Source organism: Pithys albifrons, chromosome 32 (assembly GCF_047495875.1).
Source record: "Pithys albifrons albifrons isolate INPA30051 chromosome 32, PitAlb_v1, whole genome shotgun sequence".
Taxonomy (NCBI): domain Eukaryota; kingdom Metazoa; phylum Chordata; class Aves; order Passeriformes; family Thamnophilidae; genus Pithys; species Pithys albifrons.
In genome coordinates, this window is record NC_092489.1 from 1,813,500 (window position 1) to 1,839,109 (window position 25,610).

Sequence of the window (25,610 nt, forward strand, 5' to 3'; positions counted from 1 at the left end):
GGTTGCGGGGTGCTGGAAAGGTTTAGAGTGGTCTGGATGGGCGTCTGGGAGGAGGTTGAGGGAAACTGAGCAGGTCTGAGTGCCCGGGAAGGGGGTTTGGCTGGTCCTGAGGTAGTTTGGGGGGTCTGGGAGCGAAATTTAGGTGAGTTTCGTGGCAGTTTCGGGGTTCTGGACAATTTAGACGGTCTGGGAGAGGTTTGGGGGTCTGGGAGGAGGTTTGGGGGGGGGGTCTCTGCAGTGTTTGAAAAAGCCCGGGGTGTTTCAGGGGCTCCAGAGAGCTCAAAAAAGGATTTGGGGCATCCTGAGGGATCGGGGGAGTTTTGGAAGTCCCAGGTGGGGGGTTTCGGGGTCTCCGGGGGCATTTTTGGGGGCTTTTGGGAGGTCCTAAGGCCAGATCCCCGCGGTGGGCGGAGGGGCTTACCCGGCTTCTTCACCTTCACGGCCAACACGGTCCCGGGGGGGTCCCGGGGGTCTGTGGGGGGTGGACGTGTCGGGAGGGACCCCCACAACCCGCCCTGAGTCCCCGAATGGCCTCCCAAAAGGTCCCAAATTTTCAGAAATCACCCGAAACCCGCCGCCATTGCTCACCTCTGCCGGCAGCGCCGTCGAGTTCCGCCCTCCGCCTGCGCCGCCTCTGATTGGTCAATGAGCCTGCCCATCATGGGCTGTAGCCAATCAGCGGCCAGGACTGCAGCGCAGAAACGGAGCCGTGACACCCGCGCCATTTTGAGCCTGTCTTGTACTACAACTCCCGTCATGCACCGCGGCCCATTCTGGCCAATCACAGTCAGGACTACAACTCCCGTCTCCCCTTCGCCCAATCGGGTTCGTCCAAACCGGTTTGCGGCCCCCCCCAAGTGCCCCATGACCCCAAACTGCCCCCCAAGTGCCCCCCGGACCCCAAACTGCCCCAGAAGTGCCCCCGGACCCCAAACTGCCCCAGAAGTGCCCCCAGGACCCCCAAGTGCTCCCCCAATACCCACTCAGGACCCTCAACTCTCCTCCGGGGACCCCTTGTGCCCCCCAAGTTTATCCAGGACTCACAAATGTCCCCTGAGAGACTCTTCAGACTCCCAGATTCCGTCCTCGGACCCCCAAGTGCCCCCCCAGTGTCCCATTGGATCCCCAAGTGCCCCCCAGTGCTCCATAAATTCCCCCCCATGAGACCCCCAAGTGCCACCCAACTAAATCTCAGACCCCAATTCCACCCCACCCCCTCCAAAGCCCTCCAGCCCTCCCCTTCCCATGGGGCCCTTTCCGAGGATTTTGGGCTCCAAGGGGGAACTTGGGGAGCCGGTATGGGATTTGGGGGCACTTGGGTGGCTGGTGAGTTGGGAAGGGATTTGATGTGAGATTAATTGGAATTCTGAGTGGAATTAAGGAAATTTTGGGTGGAATTAAGGGAATTTAGAGAGGAATTGAGGCGATTTGATGTGAAATTAAGAGACGATGGGTGGAATGAAGGGAATTTGGGTTGGAATTAAATAATCTTTGTGTGAAATTAAGGGGATTTTTGTGGAATCTTATTGATTTGGGATTAAATACTAGGGATTGTAAAAGGGATTAAGGTATTTTTGAGTGGAGTTTAAAGATTGGCTGCAGAATTAGGGATACTTTGAATAGAAATAAAGACATTTTGGACAGAATTAAGAGGATTTTAGGTGGAAATAGGGAGATGTGGGGAATTTTAGGTGGAATTAATAGAATTTGTGGTGAAATAAATGGGATTGGGGGGATTTTGGATGGAATGAATAGAATTCTGGGTGAGATTAATGGGGATCTTCAGGAAAATTAAGGGGATTTAGGTTGAAATTGGGAACTTGGGGAGAAATGAGGGGAATTTAATGTGGAATTAAAGAAATTTGGGCTGGAATTCCTGGGGATTTGGGGCAATATCCACTATATTTTGATGAGTTTATAGGGATTTGAAGTGGAATTAAGGAAACTTTGAGAAGAATCATTGTAGTATGAGTTGAAAGTCAATGAGGGTTTTGGTGGAATTAAAGGAATTTGGGATAGAATTAAGGGGACTTTGAGTGGAATCTTTAGGTTTTGAGGGCAAAACTGGAGAGATTTGGAATGAAATTCTGGACATTCCAAGAGAGGTAAAGGGACTCTTGAGTGGAATTCCGGGATTTCGGGAGGAATTAGGAGGGTTGATGGCTCCATAAGAGCAGACGGGCCTCTGCAGGTGAGATTTTTTGGGGTGTAAAGTCAATAAATCCCCTCTTCCCAATGAATTCCCAATGCTGGTCTGTTCACAATGGATGTTCCTCCCCCTGCACTCACCCAAGTGCCCACGGGGAACCAGGAGGGTGTGGAGACCTCCAGCCAGGTGTGTTCCCAATGTGAGTCACTGGGAATGTGGGTCACCAGGTTGTTCCCAATGTTCCAGGTTCAGGAGGATTCTCAGCACAAAATAAAAGACACTGAAACACAGCTGAGGTAGCAAAGCAAATTTCTTGGTAAGCAAAGCCAATGGATCCTGTTCCTTGGCACAGCAAACAGCACATCCCCAGCCCTGCAATCTCCCCAAGCCAATGGATCCTGTTCCTTGGCACACAAACAGCACATCCCCAATCCCTGGAATGTCCCCAAGCCAAGCTCTCAGCACTTCAGCTCACACTGATGGCTCTTTCTCCAGGCATCAGCTCTCCACAGGCAAACTGCACTATTTTCTCACACCACATCAACGAGCACAACCACAGACCAAACATGACAGGCCCAGACACAACTCTGGTCCCTGACACAAGTGCCACCGCGTGGGCTGTGGCTGGAACACGTCGATGTTCTGCCATGAGAACAACATGGGCTGGAACACACTGTCTGTTGAGTCGTATTAATGATACTGTCAAGGTATACAACACAATGCATAAAAACCCAACAAATAAAGCACAAAGCAACACCAATCCCTTCTTTAACTAATTCCAGCCCCATGTCCATCCGGTAAATGGATTCCAGCTGGAGTTCTCTACAAGGTGTTGACTGAGTTTCTGTAGTTCCTGTAGTTGTACATGAACAGAGCTGGAATGGTCACTTAAGGTCATACAACATAACCCTTCAAAGTCTCCACATTCAGGCCCATGTGCTAAAAGTAAACACTCAATGGGTTCCTTATTTTGTAGTGTAGCGTGTCTAATGCTGTCTGCATCCATTAACAAGTCACACGGAGCTGTGCTTGGGCATTGCTGAGTTTTGGTCACTAACAGCCAAGTCTGTTGAAGTTTGTGAGGGATTGACCACTCACCACCCCAGGAACCAGCAGTTTGGTTTTGTTGGAGAACAGTCACATTTGGAGACAAGAGAGTTGGTTTCCCGAAGGTACAGGGGCCACCTTTAATTGCCATTGGCATACAGGCCCAGGCTTGTCCCCACAGGTTAAAGAGACACCTTGTGGGAATTGGACATGTGTGCTGGAACTTCTGGCTGGATTGGCTGTGGTTGGATTACACCAGTGGGAAGCACTTTGATACCACGGTATGGTGGCATTAACCCACCAGGACACAGTGCCATCTCTCGTGCTGGTGAATTTAAAGGCAGCACCATTGTCTGCATTCCAGGTGTCCGGGATACACAGCTCTTGTGGGGATAAGGCAGGAGATTTCCTGAGCTGGGACAGCTGTGGCCGCAGTTGATGTCCAGCAGGCTGGAAACGCAGCAGTGCTGCTGCAGGACTGCTGTAACTCGAGGCTGGTGAGAGGAGCACCCACCAGGCACGTCGTGAGCGGGTTCCGAGCTGTGGCGGTGCCAAAGCACACGGTGTCCTGTCCGGTGGCATTAGCCAGGGTCACCCAGACATTTTGGTCCAGAGGGGTGTGAGTCTGGAGCGCTCTGTGGAAACATCAACACAACAACAGTGACCTCCCCCCTCCTCCCACTCCCACCCGTCACTCCTGCCAACGTCAGTGCCGAGCAGGCACTCGGCGCCAGGGCTGTTCCCTGGAACAGCGACAGGCACGGCCTGACCCGTTTGTGCCGCTGTGACCTCAGTGGGACAGGGCAGGTTCCACAGGGGGTCACACCATACTGTGGGGCCTGAGAAGCACAACTGTGAAGAGCCTTCGATGGACAGAGAGAGCAGAATCCAGAAGGAAAGTGCCCCAGTTGTTCCACTGGGAAGTGTATGAGTAGAAGGAGCAGCATCCTGAGTGCCTGAAAGGAACGGCCCCCTCAGTCTGGGTGTACAGGATTTAACACTACAGAGCCACTTGCTGCTACAGCAGGAGTGAAAGGACAATACAAAAACACTTGTTAGTCCTCTGGAGTTTTAATCACTACGTCTGTCTTCAACCATTAGTATTATGTTGAGCTGGCAAAATGCTGATTGTCTAGCACAGAGAGTGAGATTCTGCCTCCCTGCCAAGGGAAAAGGAGGGAGGAAAAAAAAACTGAGGGAGGAAAAAAAAATAAAACCCAAATCAGCAAGCCCAAAGCATGTGACATAGATTAGAAGGGACAGGCATCACCTGACTTAAGCAACCAAAGAGGGTTTTTTTTCCTTTCTCCCTTTTCTCAGCTGGGAAGGGGAGGGGCAGTTGGCATCTTGCCAGTTCAACCCAAGAGAGATAAAACAAGACCTTTGCCTCAAAGGACTACATAAAGACTATACATATATGTATATATGCGCAAGATATACGCAAATGAAAAATATAAGTGTTGCATAGAAAAAAATAGTGTAGAATAATAAGAAGAGAATGTGATAGTTTTGATCCAGGCCCCCCTTAGTAACCAGCTGTAACTAGGGAAGTGGCCATTACCCAGGTATTCCACAATTGTGTTTTCCACATAACAGGGGAGAAGGGTTTTTCCTTTCTCCCTTTTCTCAGCAGGGGGAGAGCAAGGCTCTAACTCTCTGTGTTGGGTAGTTGGCATTTTGCCAGCTCAATCTAAGAGAGATAAATGGTGGAGACCGTGGGCAACGACCAAGGACCTTTTCAGGTGCCCTGGGAGCTTGGCAGGTTTCCTGGAAATTGTTTGTAAACTATCATGAGTTTATCTCATTGTTTTGGTACATGTAGAATATTAACAATGTTTTCTTGTTGCTGGGTGCTTGCTATAACTGTTTCATTGACTGTCTTTGTGAGTTCATACAGCTCCAATTGTACCTGCTGTGACTGTAGCCACTCCAGAGAGAGGCTTTACAGCTCAAGAGACCAGTCTTTCTCTCCTGCTTCACCTGGGCAGAGAGCAAACCCCAAGCGTGTGTCAAGTGGTGAACTGTGGTCCTTGCTGTGTGACCGGGGGAAGACATGAGGAGGTGGGACAGTGAATCTACTTCTGTGCTTGAGGCCCAAGTATGGAAATTAAAATGGAAGAAAGCTGGTATAAAGCTGTCCACATGTTGAAGCAGAGATCCCAGAAAAGAGCCAAGAACAGCAATGAGGCTGCCCTGCCTCCAGACAGGAGGAGGAGGAGAAGGAAGACAACGGAGTCTATTGGACATTGCTGAACCAGAGAGGTGGCCAAGGCTTTACCTCTACACTGACTTGTGGCTGATAGCTAGTACTTTGTAGGGATGGCTAGACTAATGGAAGAAGACTAATTGGAAGCATGGAGAGGCCCATGAGGGCTGTTGATGTGTGGTGGGACACTGTCACTTGAGTAGAATCTCTGGAGATTCATCACGTGGATGCTCATGTGCCCAAAGGCCAAGCTAATGAGGAACATCACACCTGGACTAGCATAAGGGAGAGTTGTTCCTGGCTCAATGGGCCCATAATGACTCAGGCCACCTGTAGGTGGGCAAGGCCAAGGGGTGGATTTAACCATGGACACTATTTCTAAGGTTATCCACAATTGTGAAATACGTGCTTGCTGTTGTGAAGACCCCTGAGGAGGGGATGGTGACCCCAGTGTGGGGATGGAGACCCCTGAGAAGGGGATGGTGACCCCAGTGAGGGTATGGTGACCCCTGAGCAGGTGATGGGACGATCTCAGTGTGTGCCTCAAGGACACTTAACCTTGGGAAAACAAAATAATTTGCATTTTGAGTTGTGTGTTGCAGGACATGAACCACTGGGTGAAGAAGACCTGAGCTGAACCTCATGCTGGGCAGTTTGAACCCAGGCAGGTGCAGCCTACAGGAGGTTGTGGGGCTGCAGTGCCGAGGGGCTGTGCCCGAGGAGCTCCTGCCCCAAGGACTGAGGGACCTGCCAGTCTTTGCTGCTGGGGCAGGATCGTGCCGTGTGCTGGGCTCCTGAGTCCAGCGGAGGAAGGAGAAAAACAGGTTTGGTCCCCAGGATTGTGTCAGGAGATGCAACAGCCTGGGGTGGGTGTGGTGGCCTGGGTGGTCCCTCTTTGCCCTTGGTTGTGGGGTCTGCAGGTGGAAGTTTATCCTGCCTTGTTTGCACCCTGGTGCTGCCCCACTGCTGGGCCCCCAGGCAGGTGGGTGTGTCTAGTCGGGGGTGTTCTCACACACACCAGATGTGTGTGACCAGACTTGAATCTTTGGTGATAAAGCAGCTTGGGGCAGCCAGAAGCAGCTCAGAGGACTGAAGCTTTCACCCAGTACTTCCCTGAGAAAAGAGAGAAGCTTCCAGGATTTGTATTTCCTCATTTGGAGGATATTCCAGGAAATCCAAACTTTGGAAGCAGCTTGTGAAGAGGTTTCTGTTGCCCTCCACAACCATCCACACACAGTTGCAAATTGAGAGGGCCCAGCTGGGCACTGGTGCTTGGAGCAGCACTTCAAGGTCCCTGCAGCACTTGGGCAGGGGTCTCTGGGAGGGATGGACAGGTGGGCATGGAGTGCTGGGGCAGGGGGCCCAGCAGTGAGAAGTGGGTACCTCAGGCAGCCATGGTGAGCATGGTGAGTCACCGCATCTCCGTGCCACTCTGGTTCCTGGGGTCCCCAACCAGCAGCACCTGTAGAGCAGGGAGTGCCTGGATCTGCCTGAGGCCGGGGCAGCTGTGGCTCAACATTTCCCCTCCTTCTCTGGCAGAGCCCTCCCATGGCAGAGCATCTCAGCCATGGCACTGTCAGAGCTGAGGCAGATCAGCTGTGATGCCCCCGATGTCTGCACAGGGAGCATGTGGGGGAAGAGGCTGAGTTGCCCAAGCAGCAATCGAGGGCTCTGCAGGGGCTCTCTGTCTTCCCATGAGCTTGGGGAGGACAGATAACGGCTCTGCCAGACCATCCCTTGCTTGTGCCACTCTATCTCACACCCAGCCCATTACTGGCTGTGCTGTGAAGGCAGAACAAGGCCTAAAAGAGTTAAAAGTGCCTTGTTCTGCTAAGAGGAGAAAATTGCCCAAATGACTCAGGGCATGTTCTGTCTGTTTTACCAAAGTAGTTCTGTGCTACTCACTGAACCAAAGTCTGACACAAGAGACTCCCAGGACATAAATCAAGGAAACTCAGATGTTTAAAATCAGTATGAGAGCCCAGAGCCAAGATATTGTAGAGTTAAACTAAGAGTTTACAAGTTTGACAGGTCATGACATTGAACAAAGAAAAGGCAGAAGTCCAGCAGTGATGAAGATGCTTCAAGGGCACCCAAGGGATGAAATCAGGAGATCACCACCCAAATTTCAAGCCAAAAAAGAAAGCTTTGCCCAAGATTTCACACAGTCATTAATATGGAAATTAGAAGGTGTAACTATGAACTGAAAACTGTATAAATGGCTTATTTTACACAAACAGGCCAGACAAGTTTTTGCCCAGTGGCTTTGCCTCTAATGTTGTTAAGAAATCCCTTTGATGCTGAAGGAATAAAAAACTCTCTGAGCAGTTATTTATTTCGAGGCTATTTCAGCTTCAGTGGCACAGGGGGCAGCGGTTTCCCCACACGCTTCCCGGCGGGCAGCCTGAACCGTTGGTATCAGCGGGTTTAGAAGGCAGAGATCTTTTGGGTGGATGAGCTTTTAGGGTTTCAAAGATCGCTCTCCATGGCACAAAAATACCAGCAGCCCGTTCATCCCCTTTCATGGCGGCGTCCCACGGCCTGAGTGATGCCAAAAAGGTATGGAACTAAAGGAACTGACTAGAGACAATTTATCTTTAAGCAGCAAAGGTGTTTATTTTCCAATGTTGGGGGTCAGCCAGGTCACAATGGACAAACCAGCTCCCAGGTGTCAGTGGAAATCAGGGTAATTTATACAGTCTTCCTACAAAGTTACAACATCTCAACGTACATATTCATATAATTTTGACATCTAATTATCATATTCATAATAGGTGGAGTTTGGATGGAGACTGAGGAAGAGTCCTCTTGAACCTTCTCTTGGAAGGGTTTTCAGGAGGTCATTCCAACCTCACTTTTAGGGTCTTTTGCTCTTCTTCCTTGCTTAGAACTTTAGAAATTTCTTTGTTAATTTGACTCAGGTGCTGACGCTTGTAAAACTTTTGACTCATGTCCTCTCTGTCTTCTGTGAACGTCCACTTTATTTATGATTACTGGGGTGCTTGGAGTGCATTCTCAACATCATCCATTTAGTCAGAAGGACAGAACAAGTTTTCAAAGGTTCACACAATACTTTGCAGAGCAAGGCACCAACATTATCTCAGTTAACTCTTTAAGGCCTTGTTCTTGTTTCAGTGGAACCATGAACCCGAAACTGTACAAATGGCTTATTTTACACAAATAGGTCAGGCAAGTTTTGTCCAGTATGAAGTGGCCTTGCCTCCAACGTTTTTAATAAATACCTTTCCTGCTAAAAGAATAAAAAAAATCTTTTAGAAATTCCTTTTATTCTGAGGATTTTCAGCATCAAAGGGATTTGAGTAGCCCTGGGGTGGTTTGCAGCAGGTCTGGAAACAGATTTAGGGGAGCCTCAAGGTAGTTTGGGGGCCCTGAAGTAGTTTGGGTCATCTAGAAGGTGGTTTGGAAGGTCCTGGGGTGGTTTAGGGGGATCTGCAGGGTTCAGGAAAAGATTTGGGGCATTCTGAGGGGCTGGGGGAGTTCTCTGAGTCCCAGGTGGGGAGTTTCAGGATCTCAGGGGTGTTCTGGGGAGTTCTTGGGGTTCTGGGTGTGATTTCTGGAGTACTGAGGGGGTTCCCAGGGTGGGGGGAGGGGCTCACCTGCTCTGAGTCCCTAAACCCCCCAAAATCTGCTGCCCCCATCACTGCTCAACTTAGTGCTGCTGATTCACACCTTCTGCCTCCCATTGGACTCTGCACCTGCCCATCAATACATGTGGCCAATCAGTGTCCAGGAATGTAGCTATGGGGGTGGAGCCAGGAGGCCCATGACATTTGGGGCCATTCCTGGACTACAACTCCCATTATGCCCCATGGCCCCATAGAGTTCATCACAGCCAGGTTTGCAGCCCCCCAAATGTCCCCAAATACTCTCCCTGGACCCCCAACTGCCCCCTGAGACCCCAAAGTGCCCCCCAACTCCCCCCAAAACCCACCAATTCCTCCCCACACCCACTAGGACTCAGCCCCACCTCTTCCCATGGGGTCCCTCCGCCCAAAATTTCAAAATCTAAGGGGACACTTGGGGGGTGGAGAGGGATTCGGAGGAAACTTGGAAGGCTGGGTCAGTTGGGGAATGGATTTGGATGGAACTGGGGATTTTAGGGGCTATTAAAGGGAGTTAAGGTGGGATTAAGTGCATTTGGGTCAGACATAAAAAAGGATTTGGGGTGGAAATGTGGATTTAGGTGAAATTAGAGAGATTTTAAGCTAAATTAAGAGGATTTGGGGAGAAATCAGTAAGGTTACAGGTGAAATTCAATGATATTTCATTGGACTTAAGGATATCTTGTGTGAAAGAAAGCGAATCTTGGTGGAATCTTGGAGATTTGGGGTGAAATTGGGGAGATTTGGGATCAAATTCTGGGGATTTTAGGAGGGATTAAAAGTTTTGAGTGGAATTCAGGTATTTGGCATAGAAGTATGGGGCTTGATGCCTCCAGAAGAAATGATGGCATGAAGAAGGTGACATTTTTTGAGTAATAAAGTCAACCACTCTGCTCCTCTCCATGAATTTCCAACGTCCATCTGTGTCCTGATAGTGGTTCCTCTCCCTGCACTCACTCAAGTGCCCACAGGGAACCAAAAGGATGTGGAGACCACCAGCCAGGCAGACCCACAATGCAGATCACCGAGAATGTGGGTCACCAGGTCTATTCCCAATGAGGGTCCTGTGATAGGTGATGGAGTTGGAGCTGTGGACAAACCTTTTCCTGCAGTCGGGGCACTCATCGGGCTTCCCTTACTGGTGGGTCCGGTGGTGTTGGATCAAGTTAGACCTGCGGGTGAAGCTCTTCCCACACTCCCTGCACTTGTAACGCCTCTCCCCAGTGTGGGTGAGTCGGTGCATGATGAGGGTGTCATGGCGGTTGAAGCTCTTCCCGCAGTCGGTGCAGTGGAAAGGCCTCTCCCCCGTGTGTGTCCGCTGATGCCTGACGATATTTGAGGTGGTCTGAAACCTTTTCCCACACTCAGCACATTCGTAGGGCCGTTCCCCAGTGTGAATTTTTTTGTGGCGGATCAGCTCAGAGCTGTGGCTAAATCCCTTCCCACATTCCCCACATGTGTAGGGCCATTCCCCAGTGTGGATGTGCTGGTGGCGGATCAGGATGAAGCTGGCTCTGAAGCTCTTCCCACATTCCAAGCACTGGTAACGCTTCTCTCTTCTGTGTAGCTGCTGCTGAACCACAAGGCTCGAGCTTCGACTGAAACTCTGGTTACCTTTCTGACACAGTGTGGGTTCTTCTGCCTCAGATGACTCAGGGCTGGGTTTGGACCTTCTCCTCCTGTGGGATCTCCGTGGATTTTCCTCCCCAGTGACTTCCTGTGCCGTGGAGTCATTCAAAACAGCCTCTGCCACCAGGTTCTGCTGGGGGGATTTGTCCTCCGTGCTCAGCTCGGGGCCTGGGGCAGGAAGGAAGAAGGACAGGCAGGGCATTTGCCTCCGGCCCACAGGGAAGGCCAAGGACATCCCCCCAAACCCGGCCCCGGCAGGACGGCGTCGGCAGCGGGGTTGTCCTGCAGCCGGGGCCATGCTGGGCTAGAAGATGCAGCACAAGAGAGGGGCAAAGGGGCACTGACTTCCTCCTCACCTGCCTGGGAGTCTCGGGGCATCTTCCTCTTCCTCACAGCCTCCTTTCGCATCCCAACAAGATTTAGGAAGGACAAATCCTGTTTTCAGTAAAAAAAACAAGGTGTGAGTGCATTGGGTTGAGGGTTCCACCTGGCTAAATCCATCTCTAGAACGCACTGGGCTTCCTGTGTGCATATAAACCTCCAAAACACCATGTTCAGCCCAAGAAAACCCTCGCAGGAGTTTCACCTCTGTGGCTTCTCCACTCTGGTGTTCTGCTGGTCCCCCCTGCCTGAGCTGTTGGGGGTCTCCTCTGTATTTGTTGTCCTCCCTCTCCAGGGTCCCTGCCCTCTCCAGGTTGACAGGGCTCCAGGACCACCTGCCTGGCCATTCCCATTTTCCAGCCCTCATGTTCCCCTTTCTTTGATTCCAAGATCCTCCTGCCCTCTCTTTCCTACCCATCCTATCTCTCCCAGCCCCTGGATCCCCCTTTTCTTTGACCTCAGGGACCCTCAAGCCCCCATTCCCAGACATCCCAGCTCACCTCACCCCCACACCCCCTTTCCTTGACTCCCGGACCCCCCTGCTGCCCTTTCCCACCCATCCCACCTTTCCCAGACTCCACACTCCCTGTTCCTTTACCCTGGCACCCTCTGGACTCCCATTTCCTGAGCACAGGGACACCCTGGATCCCCAAACCACCTCTCCCCACCCCCAAGTCCTGCCTACCCATGACTGTGGGCTGCTTGTGATCCCCCATTCCCAGGCTCTGGGACACCCCTGCACCCCCTTATCCTCCACCAATATCCCCCTGCACCCTCCTTCCTGGCCATCTCACCTCTTCCATTCCCCATAGCCCTCCTTTTCCTTCACTATGGGACCCCCGGGAACCCCAGTCCTGCATTTCCCAAAGAGCAGACCCCTCTTTTTTTGAACACTGGGAGACCCCTTGAACGCTTTTTTCTGGCCATTCTGGATCTCCTTACCCAATGACCTCTGTTGCAACCCTGACTTTGGTGGGTCTGAAGAACCACCTTACAAGTTTCATTTTCACCTTAAAAGGACATGTTTCCAGCCTCAACCAATTGGAGTCAAACCACTGTACCTGGGGCGGGGTCACTTGAAGTCATATATACCTGTGTTTTTGAATAAACTTGGGATTTGCTTGAACATCATATTGGTGTGTGCAGTCTCATTACAGCCTGGTCTACAACAATTGGTGGACCTCAATGTGATTTGAGGACATGAAACCCACCTGCAGACCTGCCCAGAACCTTAAGAAGTGGCCCCAAGAGCTGCTGTGCCCCAGTTTTTTGGGTGCTTTGTGGAGAAGCCTCCGAGAGCTTCTGTCTCCCGTAAACTTGGGAGTTTGTTTTAGTGGCCTTCAGAGCTGCTGGAAGAACGTGGACTGAAAGAACCATGACCTTCAAACCGGTGAGTTAAAGAAACATGGGAAATTCCAATTCGACTAAAACGAACTTATTGCTTGATAAATTTAAAAAACTAGCTCGTGTTACAAAAACAAACATTGAAAGACGAGCATTACAGGAATTTTTGGATTGGTGCCTTAGTCGGGGGCATTTAACCGATGCCAATTCCACGTTTTCCATAGAATTGTGTGGTAACATTGGGGCAGATTTGTGGAATTTAGCGCAAACTGCACCCGAAGAATTTTTGCCGCTTATTCTGTCATATACAGCTATGAGGAAAATGGTGTTAGAGGTAGAACGAGCCAGTAAAAAGCTCGAGCTACCGGAGAGAAAGGAAAAAAAGCCAGCTTCTGCAGAGTGGGGTTTCCCCTGAGCATCCTTCTGCACTGCCATGGGCACGGCCGCCCGCGGAACCCCCACTGTGGTACCCCTCTGCCACACCGCTGCCGCCTGTGCCGCTCGCGGAACCCCCGCCACGGTACCCTTTGGCACCGCCTGTGCCACCCGTCGGACCCCCGCTGCCGTTCCCTTTGGCATCGCCGCCGCCCTATCCACAAGAGCAAAGCCCGGAGCTGAGCCGCGGAGCCAGCGCTGTGCCATTCCCGTACCCACACGCGGCACCGCCCAATCCCGCTCCGGAAAACCCGACGGAATCACAGCAACCATGGAATCAAGGCTTTTCCATGCCATTCGTTGCCGCAAAAAGCCAAGAAGTCGTCTTTGCACCGCCTTATAACTACCAAGAAACAGCCTATGCACAGCAAATGAGCCCAGAGCCCACCTTTTACCTGTCTGTACCACCGGCTGCCGCTGTAGGAGCGGCTGGACCTCAGCAGCAACCCTGGAACCTCACGAGACACACCGCAGAAAACATCCAGCCATGCCAAACCGTGAGTGACTTTTATTTATATCCTGAATCTGAGAAAACCCGATGGGGAGTGCCCTCAGCCGAGAGAGAGAAGAGGGAAACCAGCTTTACTCCTGTCCGTCCACCTTCGGCGCCGCCGCCGCCGCCAATGCCCAGCGGGTACCTCGGGGCTGGAGTCGTGCCTCCGCCGCGCTCCCCACCGCCCCGTGGGTACACCGGAGTCGCTTCGTTGCTGCTGGAAACTACCGCGAGAGACATTTCAGCGGGGCTGGAAACCGCGTGGCCAGGAAAACAAAGAGACCACATGATCGCAAAGGCCGCGAAAAGTCACCACACGGCTGAGCCAAACAAAGAGGCTGCACGCGCATTCAGCAATGAGGCGCAAGGACCGCCCAACCCCCCTCCCTACTGCCTGCCAATCAAGATGCATGCGCCAGGCGCGGGTTCCCCGCAGCCCACAGGGGCCGGGGTCGGCTTCGAATTCACCCGCCCCTGGGGCGGATCAGTTCCCGCGCCACCCCCACCACCTCCTGCGTGGATGGATATGCCCATCCACTGCATCATGGAGAGGGGAGAGACTCCTCCTCAGTGGAGCAGAGCCAGCGGAGCTCCCCTTGGGTGTTCCCTTCACTGCGTGCCATCCACAGCACAAGCGTCCCGGGAACGAGTTCCCACAGTGCCGGCCTCTGCAGCGCTGGGGGGGACTCCCTCACCAACAGCCACACCCACCGGCTGTATCCCGGAATGGAGAGCAACATCACAGCCGTTTAAAGGCACGGCACCGAAAGACAAAGAAGCCTCTGTTTGGAACAGGGTGGAGGAAGCCGGGAATCGCGATGCAACAGCGCCACCTCGCGACCTCACATTTAATACCCAGCAAAGGTACACAGAGTTAGTATCCATAGCTGCTGAAGTAGGTACACCCTCACCTTCCCTGCAACCCCTGGTTTCTGCGCCTGTGATTAACACTACACAAGGCTCAAAATGGGAGCCACTTGATTGGAAAATTGCACAAAAAATACACAGTGTAGTCTTTCAATACGGCTATGACAATGCCTTGGTAAAAAACCAAATCACAGCCTTCATAAAATACAATAACATAATCCCAGCAGACACTAAGGCTTTAATGGAGTTTATTCTACCTTCTGCTGCTTATATGATATTTCTACAGAAATAGAAAGAGCAGCTAATGGAGAAACAGGCAAAAAATATACACTTAGAAACTGGACATCCCTTAAGATTAGCATCTTTAGACCAGCTAATGGGATCAGGAGCTTATAAAGACCCACAAACACAAGCTGCATTACATATTCATATTCTGCAACAGTCAAAGAATGCTGCTTTGACCGCATTCTCTAATCTGCCTAAGAAGGGAAAACCTTCTCTACCCTATATGCAGATAACGCAGAAACCTGGACAGACATTCATGGAATTTGTAGATAAAGTAACAGAAGCTTTGGATGCTTCTCCAAATATTACCCCTGAAATAAAACCAGCTTTATTGAAGGATCTGGTAACTAATAATGCCAATGCTCAGCGTAGGCAATTGATTACCTCCCTTCCTGCTACAGCTACTTTGGTACAGTTAATTGAAGCCTGTGCCAGATTGCCCTGGGTAGAAGAGGAGGAAAAAGCAAAGCTACATGCCTCTGCTCTAGCCACAGCTCTTAGCAAACAATCTACCCAAAAAAGGGGGAAAAGACCCTGGAATTTAACAACAAAATCTAGTCCAGCACAACCAAAATACAGCAGAACTCAAAGGTTCACTGGAGAATGTAACCGTTGTCACAGGCTTGGTCACAAGGCCCAGGATTGTCATTCTAAATATAAAAAGGATGGTACTCCTCTAACAAACATGGGGTGGGGAGCTGGGCCTCCAGAAAACCAGAGGGGCTGCAGACCATGGGGCGCAGCCAGTCAAATATCTCATGGAAACTGGAGCCAGGCTGCCTTCCCCATATGGCAACCACAACCACAAGCAGTGGTAGCCTAGGACTAGTCGTTAACTGTCGAATCAAACAAGAACAGTCTAGTTCAAGAGCATGTTGTTTAGCCTGTATTTTGAAATTCTGTTAACTTTCAGTTAAAGTGCAGTTTTGAGCTTACTGCACTGCCAAGTTGCTCAGCAAGCTGTAGGGATAAAGACACCTGTCCCCTCAGCTGCTGAACATTTTCTGCAAAATGTAAGTAGTTATGTTTAGCCTTTGTGAATTTCCTCTGTGAATTCACACTTGTTTGCTGCTTTACCAGGAGTGTATAAAGTGACTGAAAATCAAGGCTTCATTCTCAAACCTCTGTAGTGGCCACACAGAAGTTTTGAGAATTGACCTTGAACTACAGCATAAGGAGATTTAGCTCAGCTGGACTGAACTTGCTTCTTTGTCAAGTCACTCTGCACTCTTGGACACTTTGCACAAAATTTAATAAAGTTTGTAGTTTGTTTACAGTGGTCTGTGCGGTGACGACTGCACAAAAAGACCACAATTTCACACGTGAAAAAAAAGTTTCTTGTTTTGCACTAGTTGTAAGTTTGTAAATTCCAAACATACGTGTCTTGGTCATGTATTAGTTTGTGTGAGTTTACAAAGGTTACTGTACCTCCTTCCAAAGGTCTATTTTGAAAAGAGAGGGGGAGGTAGGGATGTATAACCCGCAAAATACCCTGTTAAGTATTGAATTAGCAAAGTTTAAGACTTTCAAAATGTTTTTTCTCAATTTTCAAAATTTTCAGCCTTTCTGTTCAAATTGCAATATGCATGATCCTAATGGTAACAATTTCCCCATTGGATAAGTTAGCTAAGGAGTTATGTGTATTATGTTGTTTGTATTTTTGCTTTGTTCTTTGAAACAAAAGGGGGAGATGTTGCAGTCCCTGATTTTGGTGGGTCTGAAGAACCACCTTACAAGTTTCATTTTCACCTTAAAAGGACATGTTTCCAGCCTCAACCAATTGGAGTCAAACCACTGTACCTGGGGCGGGGTCACTTGAGGTCATATATACCTGTGTTTTTGAATAAACTTGGGATTTGCTTGAACATCATATTGGTGTGTGTGATCTCACTAGAGCCTGGTCGGCAACAGACCTCCCTTTCCCCATATCGAGGATTCCTGGATCCCCCTTTCCTGGGAACAGGGTCCCTCCAGAACCCCCATCCCACTTCTCTAAGCCCCTACACGTCCCTTTCCTTGGACCTGTGACCTCTGAAATCCCCCTCCCCCAGCACTGTGTCCCTCCTGCACCCCCAACATTCAGCCCAAAACACCAAGATTCAGCAAAGAAAAGCCCTGCCATGAGTTTCTCCCTCTTTGGTCTCTCCATTCTGAGGGTCCTCCTTATCTGGGGTCCCCCAGGATAGGAGTTTCAGGGGGATTTGGGGCCCCAGGAGTCCCTCCCCCCTGACTCTCTGCTTGGGGTGGTGGTTCTCAATGGCCTCCCCTCTCCAGGATGCCAAGGGTCCCGAGGGTGTCCCAACTCCAGGCTGTCCATTTGGAGTCACAGGGGGATCCCCAAGCACCCCAAGCAGAGGGTCAGAGGAGAAATGACCCCCGGGACCCTCAGTATTCCTAAGCCGGACCCTGGAGAGGGAGGAATCCCAGAACCCCAAAGGGGTCAGATCACAGAGTGGGGCACTCCTGGCATTCCTGGGATCTCCACCAGCCTGGAAAACGCAGAACCCCAGAGAGGGGCCCCCAAAGCACAAGGCACACCCAGCAGCCCAGACAGGGAGGAGCCCCAGAACCCCAAAGTGGAGACAGCAAAGACAGCAAATTTCTGGGAGGGTTTTTTGGAAGTGAATGTTGGCTCTTTGAAATTTTTTCCCTTTATTTTTCATATTTTGAAAGGATATTTTTGCTGAATCTTGATGGTTTGGGGTTTCAGGGGATCTGTGCCAGGCACCTCCATGTGGGGGCATGGGAGCTTCCCAGGATTTTCCAGCATCCAGGGATGCTCCACAAGCAAAGCCCCCTTTAGATGTGACTCCCTTTGTTCCCCACACTGTGGTTGCCCCTCACTCGCTCACACTGTTCCCTTTTCCAAAAGCATCACCCCCAATTTCCCCCTTTCAGCTTCTAGAAAAAAACAATCAATAAATCCCCTTTTCCTGCTTTTTAGGGATGCCCAAATGTCTCACTCTGCTTCAGTTCTCTCTGTTTCAGTTGCCACTTCGAGATCCCAGTTTGAGGGACCCTGGGGTGGTTTGGGGGATCTTGGAGTAGTTTGGGCATTCTGGGAGGGAGTTTAGGGAGATCCTGGGGTGGTTTGGGGAGGTCTGGAAGCGGTTTGGGGGTCCTGGCGTAGTTTGTAATGACTAGGAGAGAGTTTAGGGGGGTCTTCAAGTGGTTTGGGGGTCCTGGAGAGGTTTAGGGTGGTCTGGGTGGGGGTCTGGGAGGAGGTTGAGGCAATTTGGGCAGGTCTGGGTGCTCTAGAAGGGGGTTTGGCGGGTTCTGCGGTGGTTTGGGGGGTCTGGTACAGGATTTTTGAGATTCTGAGGTGAGTATTGTAAGTACTGCACAGTTTAGACGTTCTGTGACCTTTTGAGGGGTCTGGAAAGGGATTTAGGGCAGTCTGGGGGTAGTTCGGTGGGTTCTGGGACGATCTAGGAGAGGTTTGGGGCTGGGAAGGGGGTTTGGGGGTCTCTGGTGTGTTAGAAAAAGACTGGGGTGTTTCAGGGGTTCGGGAGAGTTCAGGAAAGGGTTTTGGAGCATCCTGGGGGTCCGAGAAAGTTTTGGGGGTCCCAGATGGGCGGTTTGAGGGTCTCAGGGGTATTTTCGGGGGGGATTTGGGACGTTCTGAGGCGGATCCCGCGTTGGGGGGAGGGGCTTACCCGGCTTCTTCACCTTCACGGCCAACACGGCCCCGGAGGGGTCCCGGGGGTCTGTGGGGGGTGGGCGGGTCGGGAGGAACCCCCAAAACCCGCCCTGAGTCTCCGAATGCCCCCCCAAATGCTCCCAAATTTTCAGAAATCACCCGAAACTCGCCGCCATTTTCCCACATCTTCCCGCTGTGCCTTCGAATCCCGCCCTCCGTCTGCTTTGCCTCTGATTGGTCGCAGCGCCTGCCCGTCAACAGCCGCAGCCAATCAGCGTTCAGGAATGCAGCGCGCAGTGACGGTGCATCGTAACTTGCGCCATTTTGAGCCTGTCTCGTACTACAACTCCCGTCATGCACCGACCCGTTCCGGCCAATCACAGCCGGGACTCCAACTCCCGTCTCCTCCGCGCCCAATCGGGTCGGTCCCAGCCGCTTTGCTGCCCCCCAACTGCCCCCCGGACCCCAAACTGCCCCAGAAGTGCCCCCAGAACCCCCAAGTCCTCCCCCAAGACCCACTCAGAACCCTGAAATCCTTTCTTCGGAGCCCTCAGTGACCCCCCAAGTTCCTCCAGGATTCCCAAGTGCCCCCTAAAAGCCTCTTCAGACCCCCAGATGCCGTCCTCGATCCCCCAAAAGTGTCTCCTCGGACCCCCAGGTGCTCATCCAGTGCCCCATAAATGCCCCCTCAGACCCGCATGGGTCTCCCAAGTGCCCTTTAAGTGCCCCCCGAGACCCCAATTCCAACCCAACCCCCTCAAAACCCCCCAAAGCCCCCTTCCCATGGGGCCCTCTCCCGGAATTTGGGATTGGAGGAATTTTTGATGGAATTAATAGAATTCTGGGCAACATTAATGGGGAACTTCAGTAAAATTTAGGGTATTTTTGTTGAAACTGGGAACTTGGGGAGAAATGAGAGGAATTTAATGTGGAATTAAGGGAATTTGGGCTGGATTCCAGGGGATTTGGGACAATATCCACTAGATTTTGATGGGGTTATAGACATAAGAGGTAGAATTAAGGCAATTTTGAGTAGAACCATTGTAGTATGAGGTGAAAATCAGGGAATGTTTTGGTGGAATTAAAAAAATTTTGAGTGGAATTACGAGGAATTTTGAGTGGAATCTTGGAGATTTGTGGTAAAATTGGGGATATTTGGGATGAAATTCGGGAGATTCTATGAGAGACTGAGGAACTTTAGGATGGAATTAATGGACATGGGGTAGAATTTGAGCGCTTGATGCCACCAGAAGAAATGATAGAACTGAGCAGGTGAGATTTTTGGGGGTGTAAAATCAACAAATCCCATCTCCTAATGAATTCCCAACATCTGTCTGTGTCCTGATGGATGTTCCTCTCCCTGCACTCACCCAAGTGCCCACAGGGAACCAGGAGGGTGTGGAGACCTCCAGCCAGGTGTGTTCCCAATGTGGGTCACTGGGAATGTGGGTCACCATGTTTTTCCCAGGATTCCAGGTTCAGGAGGATTCCCAGCACAAAATGAAAGACACTAAAACACAGCTGAGGTAGCAAAGCAAATTTCTTGGTGAGCAAAGCCAATGGATCGTGTTCCTTGGCACACAAACAGCACATCCCCAGCCCTGCAATCTCCCCAAGCCAATGGATCGTGTTCCTTGGCACACAAACAGCACATCCCCAGCCCTGCAATCTCCCCAAGCCAATGGATCCTGTTCCTTGGCACACAAACAGCACATCCCCAGCCCTGCAATCTCCCCAAGCCAATGGATCCTGTTCCTTGGCACACAAACAGCACATCCCCAGCCCTGCAATCTCCCCAAGCCAATGGATCCTGTTCCTTGGCACACAAACAGCACATCCCCAGCCCTGCAATCTCCCCAAGCCAATGGATCCTGTTCCTTGGCACACAAACAGCACATCCCCAGCCCTGCAATCTCCCCAAGCCAATGGATCCTGTTCCTTGGCACACAAACAGCACATCCCCAGCCCTGCAATCTCCCCAGGCCAATGGATCCTGTTCCTTGGCACACAAACAGCACATCCCCAGCCCTGCAATCTCCCCAGGCCAATGGATCCTGTTCCTTGGCACACAAACAGCACATCCCCAGCCCTGCAATCTCCCCAAGCCAATGGATCCTGTTCCTTGGCACACAAACAGCACATCCCCAGCCCTGCAATCTCCCCAGGCCAATGGATCCTGTTCCTTGGCACACAAACAGCACATCCCCAGCCCTGCAATCTCCCCAGGCCAATGGATCCTGTTCCTTGGCACACAAACAGCACATCCCCAGCCCTGCAATCTCCCCAAGCCAATGGATCCTGTTCCTTGGCATAGCAAACAGCACATCCCTAATTTAAACAATCTTCTGCGGAGAGAAAGGACTTCACCCGATAAGCCTATGAGGTTTACAGTGAAGACCTTTTATTACACACAGCACACGGTTTATATGGGGTTAATGCTACATCTTATTGGCTAAATTGAGTCTCACACCATCAGGCCAGAAGCTTTAATTGGTTAAAAACCATATCTCACAAGTCCAATGTTTATATTGTCTCATCCTTGGTGTTTTCAGGTGCATCTCCAGAGTTCTGTGAGAAAGTCAAGGCGTTCTCATGAGAAAAATTCTAGAGAGTCATTGAAAGCTCCTCTGGAGTAATTCTCACTTAATGAACAACAGCAAGTGTGTGTCCTTGTTGCCTGTTAGCCGATATCTGTTCCAGTCTCACAGAGTTGGTGCAGGCTGATTGTTCACAAGCCTATTTTCTGAAAGAAACCCCTCAACAAATCCCCTCTCTTTATTTTGAGCAATCCAGACCTGCTTCACAGACTTGTGAACCATATTAACCACACATTGAAAATACAAGGCAAGAAAACTACAGCAGCTACAAAAACTACAACAATTGTTAGGCCTTCTTTCAAAAAATTAAATGACCAACCATTAAATCCCAACTATTTCAACCAATCAACAAAAGCAGATGTTGTTACGGTCAGTTTTTTCATGTTGCCCTTCAACTTTCTCAAATGTGCATAAATGGACACACAGTGGCCTGACAAATTCGTGCAGCACATTCCATCAAATTCCTCACACCCAAGGCCTTGAGCTAAAAGCTCTACTGAAAGCAAAGGACATTAAAAGCAACTCTATTTTGCAATAATTCAATAATGCCTAATACTATCTACATCAGTGGTAAGCTCTTTTATTATTCTCAAGGTTATGTTCAACTGGCTACCTAGTGCCTTGGTGAACTCTAAGGCCTTTGTGGCTCCTACTGTAGTTCCACACTGTTTTATTCGTATTTTCTGCCATAGAGGGTTTTAACATGATCAGTTTACCTAAACAGCATGGACCTCCAACAGGATAGCTGGGTATCCCTGGCCTGTCTCGATGGCGATGGGAACCCAAATATTCTGCCCAGGTGGTGTGTTAGCAGCAGGATGACTTGTCACAATCCTAACACAAATGAGAAACGTGAACTCTTTTAGCCATTTGCTGTCCCTGTGGTATTGTGTTTCTGTTTCCACAGCTTGGTCCATTGTATCAGTACCCATCATGTTCCACAGGCTGTAAGTAAGCACACATATCTACAACCAGTAAGTTTAACTTCTGCTGGACCCTCCCATTGTCCTGTCTGGGGATTTTTAAACCTTACCAAGATTTTCTCTTGAATGTTTAAATCTGAAATCAAGGATTTACCATGAACTAACATTGGAGGTTCTACTCTGGTACCTGTAAATCTCAAGTAATTTAAAACATAGAGGGCTTTATGAGGTCGTTCAGCAGGTCTTTTAGGGTACGGTGTGCGCATTCAATCATTGCCTGGCCTGTGGGGTTGTGGGGTATGCCTCTAGTGTGCTGAATGCCCCATAGATTACAAATATCAAAAAATCATTTGGAACTAAATGCTGGACCATTATCTGTCTTGATAGAGTGAGGGCCTCCTAAAACAGCAAAACACATGTAAGGCTGTTTGATGACGTCGTGTTGTTTCTCCTGTTTCTGCAGTAGCCCATATGGCCATGGAACAGGTATCAATGCACACATGAAGGTATTTCAAACCACCAAATTCAGAAAAGTGTGTCACATCCATTTGCCACAATTCTAAGGACTGTAGTCTACTGGGATTAACTCCCACACCTAGGCCAAGATCTAACCTCTCACAGTCAGGGCAAGATTTTACAATCCCTTGAGTATGATGTAAGGAAACGTGAAACTGTCATGCCAACACCTTTGCAGACTGATGGAAAAAGGAATGGGATTGCCTTGCCTGGACAAAACTGTCCAAGGGAGGACCAGTCCATGCTGGGGCTGTTACTAAAGCATCAGCTCTGTTGTTTCCTATTGCAGGACCCCCTTTCATTAAGTGACTATGCAAACGGGTAATAAAATAGGGTTCAGTTCTCTGGTTCAACAATTGTAACAGATGTAGCAAAATCTCATATAATTTTGTGTTTTTCACCTCTCTAAACATAGCTTGTTCCAGTCATAATACAACTCCTACCACATATAATGCATCTGACACAATATTCACTGGTCTGTGATACCAAGTTTGAATAGTCCACACTACAGTTTTAAGTTCTAGTGTATGTAAGGAATCCTGAGGCTGACCTTCAATGATGTTCTCATGCCACTGGCCATCAGCAGTTTGCCAAGTACTAACAGCTTTGTGAGAATTCTTTCCTGCATCAGTGAAAACTGTTTCTCCTTCTACAGGACCCTCAGAGTCTCAGGAGCCTGCTCAAAAGCCTGATCTTGCAATAAAGCAAGCAACTTCTGAGGAGGATAGTGATTTGTAGTCACACCCCCAAATCCTGCAAGAGTCACCTGAACGGCATTGAAAGTCGCAGTAACCATTCCAAATAATTTTGCACAGTGGGAACAATAATTGTCTGAGAATCTAAGCCTGATAACTCCTGACAGCGAGCTCGGCCCTCAATAATCAGCTGAGATAACAATTCAATCCGAGGCATGACTGTCTTTTTAGGCTGAATTGACAAAAATACCCACTCTAGCACCCTCAATGGATTAGAACCAGATTTCTGCCATTGTGTTATTAAGGCAAAAAGATGATTTCTTGTTTCCAAACATACCTCTACATTTTGAACTTGTCCTGAGTTAATGACCACCCAAATGAAGGGACAGCCCTCTGCCATACGGGCAGCGTGGCAGTTTTGAATTTTTTCCTGAATTGTCTGAAGTGCTTGTTTCTGCCTGCAGCCCAAGTACCTGAGATCCCCAGCCCATGTAGAAGTACCAAGTAGACAAACCAATGGCTCCAGATCATCAATGGTAATTCCACACAAAGTTCTGACCCACTGCATATCTCCTACCAATCTCTGGACATCAGTAAGAGTGCAAACATCCCTTCCTCCTCTTCTTTCTTCTCTCTTTCACTTCCATGCACTAATATAGATATTACGATGTGAATATAATATATATTATATATTATCTATAATATTCTATCATTATTATACTTACTAAAATATTAATATTGTATTAGGATATTAATAAAATATTCTTTTAAATAGCAGTTAAATTATATTTTTTTATTATATTGTCATTGCATAATCTATTTATTTATTTGTAACTTTGTATATTATATATATTTATATTTATATTTATATTTATAATAAATACTATTTTACATAATAGTTTAATTCTGATTATTTGTTTATATTTCCATTGCATTTTTTATTTTTTATTTACTTATTATTTTTTCTATATTTTATATATTTTTATATATTTTATATATATTGTTATTTATTTATTTTAATAATTTATTTTATTCACTTATTAATTAAATCTATATTTATTTTTCTTTTCACTTATTAAATCTATTTTATACTTAAATTAATCATTATTCAATTGTTGTTGATCAATTATCATCCCCCTGTGCCCTGTGACCCCCATGTGCCACAGAACCGACCCCACTGTGCCCTGTGCCCCCAGCCCTTGCTCTGCAGAGCGTTGCCAGAGGAACAGGAAACCTTTGCACAGACCCCAAAAACTCAGGGAGAGGGATCAGGGCACAAAATGGGGCTGAAATGAAGCAAAGCTGCTTTTTTATCCCAACAGCCCTTGGACAGTCCCACCTGGGTGGTGCTGGGTGTGTTGTTCACCCGTCTCCACTCCTGCCCTGCCCTCACTCCAACCCACACTGGCTGCAGGTTCCTGCCTGGAACAGCCTTGGGCTTCTCCTGCCAAGTGGAGGTGACCAGTTGTTCCAAAAATTTCTCTGGGGAGAGTTTGATGGGATGCAAAGCCACTGAGGAAATGTGAATCCCAAATCCATGGGGCACAAGTGTCCCTGTGCCCTGAACACCACTCCAAACCCTCCTCACCCCCCTGCCCACCTGAAAACCCAGGACTTTGGGGTCCTTTTCAAGCCTCCTCCTCCCTATTTCCCATTTGGGTCTCATTCTGCAGCACCACCAGCTCACAGTGCTGATCTTCACAGCTTCTCTTGCCATCAGCCCAGTTTCCCAATTCCTTGCAGAGCCAGGAGCTGAGGGAGCTCAGGGGGTGCAGCAGCCTGGGACACAGGGCTGGAGTGGAGCACCTGGAAGCTCCTGGAATGGGCTCAGTTTGCAGCCCTTGGCAGGGCTGGGAGTCGGTGGCCGTGGGACCCTCCAGCCCTGGGCTCCTCCCTCAGCCCCTTCCCTCCCCTCCCAGCTGGGTTGGCTCCCCTGGGGCTTCCTGGGGCTGCTTTTGGCCACCAAGGGAAGGCTCTTGGAGGCAAAATTCTATTAATTCTGGAGGTTTTCCAGCTTTTCCCTGTTCTTTTCAAGCCCAGATCCTATTTTAGAGGCCACCAAACCCAACTCTCCTCATGAGTTTGGAAACCTCAACACAGGGATGGAGAAGCAAATGGACCCCAAAGGTAACAGACCCAAAAGTCTTCCCAGAGCCTGAAATAAGCATTTTTCTGCCAAAATACACTCCCTGTGACATTTCCTGGCTGGAGAAGCTCCATCCCCAAGACACCTCAGACTGCCACAAACTGTTTCCCTGGCCATGATGAGTCTGGAGAGTGACATTGACCTTGGGCATTAAATTGATTAAAAAAGACTTTAATTGAGAATCTTGTTGTGAGGTAGAAGCATGTGAGGTGCTGGAGCTCTGCAGTCACAGGCAGGTGAGCAGGATACAGGTGTATTGGCTGTTTCTTCCTCACAATATGGGCTGGGAGGAACTTGAAATGGCTTTTGCTGTTGGTTCTGACCCAATCTTTGGCCTCTCTAATCCTGTGACAGGAGTTCTGACCTTGTTCACAGGGACGGCCCCACTCCCACTGGGAAGGGATGAGTCTGGGGTTTGATTGAATTTCACTTGATCTTTTTTTTTTAATTTTCTTCTCCCCTCCCTCCCGGATCATTTTCCACTCCCCAAACTCACATTTTCCCCAGAATTGAGACACTTGGACCATTCCATGAAACAACCACCAATTCCCAACCTTGTCCCCTCCTTTTTCTTCATGTTTTTGGGTGTTAAGCCCAGTTTTGGGCTCGTCCCAGAACCTTCCAGCAGTACCTG

General features: G+C 49.4%; 1 protein-coding gene across 3 annotated transcripts; it reads right to left on the bottom strand.

The window, feature by feature from the left end:
• Nucleotides 1-2,450: 2,450 nt before the first annotated feature.
• Nucleotides 2,451-18,303, bottom strand: LOC139684155 (zinc finger and SCAN domain-containing protein 30-like). 3 transcript variants are annotated; one of them, XR_011699860.1, is made up of 5 exons: nt 18,116-18,303; nt 11,011-11,089; nt 10,126-10,822; nt 6,786-6,864; nt 2,451-3,831 (listed from the first exon to the last, which is right to left on the bottom strand). XR_011699860.1 is itself a non-coding variant. In XM_071579758.1 (4 exons), the coding sequence occupies exons 2-3, from the start codon at nt 11,060-11,062 to the stop codon at nt 10,161-10,163; spliced, it is 714 nt and encodes a 237-aa protein (XP_071435859.1). In that variant the 5' UTR covers nt 11,063-11,089; nt 18,116-18,303; the 3' UTR covers nt 2,451-3,831; nt 10,126-10,160. The 3 variants fall into 3 exon arrangements, 2 of the variants coding, with proteins under 2 accessions (XP_071435859.1, XP_071435857.1); XM_071579758.1 differs by lacking the exon at nt 6,786-6,864; XM_071579756.1 differs by lacking the exons at nt 2,451-3,831; nt 6,786-6,864 and having other exon boundaries at nt 9,338-10,822.
• Between the last annotated feature and the right edge of the window lie 7,307 nt (nt 18,304-25,610).